This window comes from Xenopus laevis, chromosome 4L (assembly GCF_017654675.1).
Source record: "Xenopus laevis strain J_2021 chromosome 4L, Xenopus_laevis_v10.1, whole genome shotgun sequence".
NCBI classification, from domain to species: domain Eukaryota; kingdom Metazoa; phylum Chordata; class Amphibia; order Anura; family Pipidae; genus Xenopus; species Xenopus laevis.
In genome coordinates this window covers 149,685,506-149,691,505 of record NC_054377.1, presented here as the reverse complement: position 1 = coordinate 149,691,505, position 6,000 = coordinate 149,685,506, and the positions used below count along the sequence as shown (strand labels likewise).

The 6,000-nt window shown below is 39.6% G+C and overlaps 1 protein-coding gene across 1 annotated transcript in view; it reads left to right on the top strand.

Moving 5' to 3' along the window:
- Positions 1-325: 325 nt before the first annotated feature.
- The window catches only part of dennd6a.L (DENN/MADD domain containing 6A L homeolog), a 51,456-nt gene continuing 45,781 nt past the window's right edge, over positions 326-6,000 (top strand). Inside the window, exon 1 of the mRNA XM_018241896.2 lies at positions 326-633. Within this exon, the coding sequence (XP_018097385.2) occupies positions 508-633 (126 nt within the window). The 5' untranslated portion in view covers positions 326-507. The remainder of the gene's footprint in view (positions 634-6,000) is intronic.

The window sequence follows — 6,000 nt, the reverse complement described above, 5'->3', positions numbered from 1 at the left end:
AGTCCAGGACACTCAGCAGCTGCACTTGGATACTTTTGTAACAATTTAAGATTAGCAAAGATACAATTGTAACTATTTAAAATAAGCAGGTCTCTTGGGGGAACTGAGCTTAAAGGGCAACTCACTTTCATGAGCAAAACTGATTTAATACATAAAACACTGCGTTCAAATTTCCAGAAATGTGTTCAAACTTTCATAACCTGCCACAGTTTGTAAAATGGACATGATAATTAGGGGGCGTGGTTATAAATGGGCGTAGTCTAAACATTTGCACACGTCTAATTATTAATTGTTGGAAAGTATGTAGTTCTTTCAGTCCGCCCCGTATCCCAGCATGCACGTGTGCCCATATCCTGGCGGAAGTCCGTTTCTAAGATTGTTTTTCCACTGCTTCAGCGCGTCATCACGTAGCGCCGATCTCTCCCGGCTTGTGTGTGTGACGCGGGCGGCCTCCGTGTGTTTATCCTGGATGTAGGGACTGAGCGGGGAGAGGAGTTAGTTCCGGGGATGGACGGCACTGGGGAAACGACAAGTCGCGGGAATCCCTTGGCACTTCCCTGGGATCGCTTCTCCGCCTGGCTGCACGCTATCTGTGTGGTGGGCTTTGATCTGGAGCTGGGCCAGACCGTGGAGGTGAGTGAGTGGGGGTATTAAAGGAACAGCGAGTATATATATATATATATGATCTCCTGTCACACAGGCAACTATATCCATCCCCAGTCCCCTCAGCCCTCATTCACCTTATACTTACTGTCTCCTCAGACAACTTGTTTGTACTTCAGGGGCACTTGCACCATAATCAGCGCCATAATAACTGACCAGACCGCAGATGCTGCAGCAACTCTTTGCACTTGTCACTAGTGAGATCCCAGGGCAGGGCTAGAACCTGAGGAATTGTGCAGGAGATGAGTGGCCTCTTGTAGCCCATTCCCCCAGCAATCAGTCTATAAACTAGTGCTGCCCTCAATCACAACCCTCATTTACATTTGCTAATTACAACTAAAATAACTTTTACGTCCTTCTTTGTGTGATTTTAAGGCTAAGGCTTTTGGTCGCTGATGAACTTGGATTCATGCGAATCCTACTGAAATACGCCCAATCCTGGATTCTGTGCATCCCTATAAACAAGATTCCTGTTTCTAACATGCCCCAAACTTGCCAATGCAGGGAACTGAAATACACGTATGGGATCTGTTATCCAGAAACCTGATATCCAGAAACAGTGTCGGACTGGGACACCAGGGGCCCACCAAAAAACCTTAGATCAGGGGCCCAACTCTCAGTAGTATTTTCTGCCTCTCCTCACTCAATCTCTATTCTTTTCTTTACATACTATAATCGCTCTATTTAGCCTCTAATAAGGCATTGCCTTGAAACAAAACAAATGTTTAGAAGCAGGAGGGCCCACTGACACCTGGGAGTTTTCCTGCTACCCCGGGGGGCCAGTCTGACACTGCCCAGAAATCTCCAAATTACAGAAAGGCCGTCTCCCATAGACTTCATTTTATCCAAAAAATCCACATTTTTAAAAATGATTTCCTTTTTCTGTGTAATAATAAAACAGTCGCTTGTATTTGATCCCAACTAAGATATAATTAATCCTTATTGGAAGCAAAACCAGCCTATTGGGTTTATTTAATGTTTATATGATTTTCTAATAGACTTAAGGTATGAAGATCCAAATTACATACATATCTGTTGTCCGGAAACCCATTACCCAGAAAGCTCCCAATTACAGAAAGGCTGTCTTCCATAGACTCCATTTTATCCAAATCCAAACTTTAAAAATGATTTCCTTTTTCTGTGTAATTTTAAAACAGTCGCTTGTACTTGATCCCAACTAAGATATAATTAATCCTAATTGGAAGCAAAACCAGCCTATTGGGTTTAATGTTTACATGATTTTCTAGTAGACTTAAGGTATGAAGATCCAAATTACAGAAAGACCCGTTGTGTGGAAAACTCCAGGTCCCATAGTTGTACCTCTTTTCTTGATATAGGAAGTAGGTGCAGTTAAGGGACTCCCAGGATTATTATTATTAACGCATTTATATAGCGCCAACATATTGCGTAGCGCTGACAATGTTGTACAGGAATAGTCTCTATGATGTTAAGGGGATTCTGTCATCATATGTTGTTGTGTAGTTTTGTGGAAAGAGTTTGGGAACTTAGATCGTAAGCTCCACTGGGAGGGGGTAGTGATGTGAATGAGGAATCTTTGGAGAGAGCCCGCTGTAGGCGGTGGTGCTATAAGAAAAGAAAAAAAAGAATTGTATCTTACTATTTTATATATTTTTTAATATTTACTGAGTGTGTATTACTAATAACATTTCTAATCTTTCCCACCGATTGCCTGTACTTAGTGCTCAGACCCTGCTCACTGCTGGCCTCTCGCTGGATCCGACACTTGAATGTGATACAGAAGTGACACGTCTCGAGTTATATATCGGCTGTAGCTGAGGGAACACATTTATACGTAACTGCTATTGAACACAGTGTCTGTCCCTTTCTGCTCTCTGCTGTGCTGCCTCTGACATTTATAACAATGTAGCACAAGCCATCCCATGAACTGACTTCTACTGCTTCTTAAATCATTGCAAGACGCCTCTTTGTTATACATTGCTGTCAATTTCTGTGCAACTTGCTGGCACTGTATAAATAATACACTGTGACGATGATTGTTTCACAAGACAAGCAGTGCAGAAAGGGACAGAAAAATACTCTGTTTACAAAACCAGATCAAAAGTTTGTTTTTCCTATAACCTCTCTTCCACCCCATCCCTTTCTTAAACAGGTTGTTTATCTTTAAAATAACTATTAGTATGATGTAGAGAGTGATATTCTGAGACAATTTGCAATTGCTTTTCATTTTTTATTATTTGTGGTTTTTGAGTTATTTGGCTTTTTATTCAGTAGTTTCAACCAACTGGTTGCTAGAGTCCAGATTAACCTAGCAACCACACACTGATTTTAATAAGAGACTGGAATATGAATAGGAGAGGGATTGCATAGAAAGATGAGTAATAAAAAGTAGCCGTAATAATACATTTGTAGCTTTACAGAGTATTTGTTTTTAGATGGGAACAGTGACCCTCATTTGAAAGATGGAAAGAGTCAGAAGAAGAAGGCAGATTATTCAAAAACTATTAAAAATGAAGGCAAATTGAAAAGGCTATTTAGTAACATGCTAAGGGGCTGATTTATCAAAGGTCAAAGCGAAAGTTCGAAATAAAAAATGTCGAATTTTAAAGGGGACCCCTCACCCAAAAAAATTATTCAAAATCCTATTTTATCACATCAGTCAAGCAAAATGAACTTTAATTACACTTTATAAATTATATGAATATTGTTTCCTTCAGTCTGGGAATTCATAATTATAACAAGCAGGCAGGAGCCATTTTGTGGACACTGTTATTAAGACAAGTCTTGTATCATCTCAGAATCTTGTTTGTGCACCAGAATAGGGGACCTGATGTCCATCCCCATGTCCTGGCTACACAATTAAATGGTGAAGAGAACGGGGGAATGTGGGGAGAGCAGTGACATGTAGGAAGTGCTGAATGGAAAGTGAAAGTAATTGTCTGCCCCGCCTCTATGCCTAGGCATAGAGGCGGGGCAGACAATATTTGATTGACAGCTGAGATGTTTAAATGAGCTTACAACAGCTATGAATGCTTTAATAAAAAATAGAAATTGGATTTCATGTTTCATTTGAAAAGGACTTTTATTATACAGATTTTTGTGTCTGGGTGACGGGTCCACTTTTGCTAATTTTTTGTGTACTTCGACTAGGGAATAGTCCAAATTCAATTTGAAAAAAATTGAATATTGAAATTTATTATGTACCGTCTCTTTCAAAATTCAACTTCGACCATTCACTTTCTAAAACCTGCCGAATTGCTGTTTTAGCCTATGGGGGACCTCCTAGAACCTAATTGGAGTCAATTGGTGGATTTTGAGAAATCAAAGCTTTTTTTGGACAAAAAAGTTGATTACAATTCGATTTAATTCGCTATAACTTCGATTCATAAGCTTCAAATTCTTTAGAAAACTGACCAAAAAAACCTGTTTTTTTTTTTTTTTTTAAAAATAAATTTTGGTTGGTCTTTTTTGAAGTTTTTTTTCAATTAGAAATTCGACCCTTGATAAATCTGCCCCTAAGAGTTAACTTAAAGGTGAACCACCCATTTCAAAGTGAAACCTTTTGTGTTGTATGTAAAGTTCCACCAGACCTTTTCTGCTTATAGGTCAGGTCTGAGCAGATCTAATGTGTGTTATTTCCCCTGGTTTAACACATTGTTATATTGTATCAGTCCTCACTTGTTGCTGGGATAATAAGGATGCTCCTAATCCTTTTAGAAAGTTTCAGCCAATTTCCGATCCGATTCCAAATTCTAATTTTCATATATAAATTAGGGGAAAAAGAATAGAATTTTTTTTTTTACTTTTCTGTGACAAAAAGTCACATGATTTTTTGGATTTGGTTCGGCCAGGGACTTGGATATGTCCGAATCTGAATTCTACTGAAAAAGACTGAATCTTGGCCGAGTCTGGAATAGAATCGTGGATTGAGTACAACCCTATGGGATAGTGATGCAGGTTGTGTGTCTTATGGAAGATGCTAAAAATAAATGTGCCCCTAGAGCTGTGAATATAGGAGTGAAATAAACTACTGGTGCTTCATAGAAGTCATTGTGATACTCTGAAAAGGCCCTCGTGCCGTAGCAATTGGATTGTGTTCCATGTGAGCTGTACATCAATATTTAATCTTATCTCATTATCTTGCTGAGTAAATAGAATATACAGCTGACATAGCGCCTTGTGCATTTTATGGCACACACAGTAGGTGTGAATGGTTTATAGTCAGATCCATTATTAAACCTGCTGTAAGCTTTTATTTTCTGTATTGTCGGACTGTTTCGCTTGGGTGAATAACATCTGTAGGAGCTTTGCTGTTATCTGATTCCATGGGTTCAGCATATGCTCCTCCCAAATGATCCATTTCCCTGTCCTGCTGGAGGAACCAACTTGTTTGTTGTTTTGCTTCCCGGCTACTGCAGGGATTGGGTGGCTAGCTGGATAATGGTTTACATTAGGCAAGTTGGATTCATGGCTTCTGTCCAGTTGAACATACACTGGCAGTTGGCCTTTACCCTGGTGATAGGATTTGTTCCCAGTATAAATATATATAGGGCTCTTTGCTGAAGAGGACAGTGGCTCATTAAAGGGGTCCTTCACCTTTAAATTAACTGTTCATATGATGTAGAGAGGGATATTCTGAGACAATTTGCAATTAGGTTTCATTTTTTTATTATTTGTGGTTTTTGGGTTACTTAGCTTTTTATTCAGCAACTCTCCAGTTTGTAATTTCAGCAATCTGGTTGCTAGGGTCCAAATTCCCCTAGCAACCATGCGCTGATTTGAATACGAGACTGGAATAAGAATAGGAGAGGCCTGAATAGAAAGTTATAAAAAGTAGCAATAACAATAAATGTGTAGTCTTATAGAGCATTTGTTTTTTAGATGGGGTCAATGACCCCCCATTTGAAAGCTGGAAAGAGTCTGAAGAATCAGCCTTTCTATAACTACTAAAATGTTAGGAACCACCCCTTGGGTGGCATGAAGACAAGTCCCCAATCCATTACAACTAAGGGCAAGGCCAGACATGGCGTTTTTACGTTGTGTTTTTAAAAAAAGCTCCAGGCGTAAATACACCACTGAAACCACACGTGACTGTCCACGTGCATTTTTTCCTGCGGATCCGTTTTCTATTTACATACGTTGCTAAGGGACCCGGCTGGGTCAACGGAAGAAACGCACCACCAGTTGCAGGTGTGCGGTAGGAGAAATTACATTCTAATACACCGTAAAAACGTATATGCGTCATTTATCTTGCGAGCATTTGGACGCCATATTTAAATTAAGCTGCGTATTTACGTAAAGTGTGGTTTCAAACGTGCAGATTCCACAGAATCTATTGATTTGGTAGTTTCTTGACGT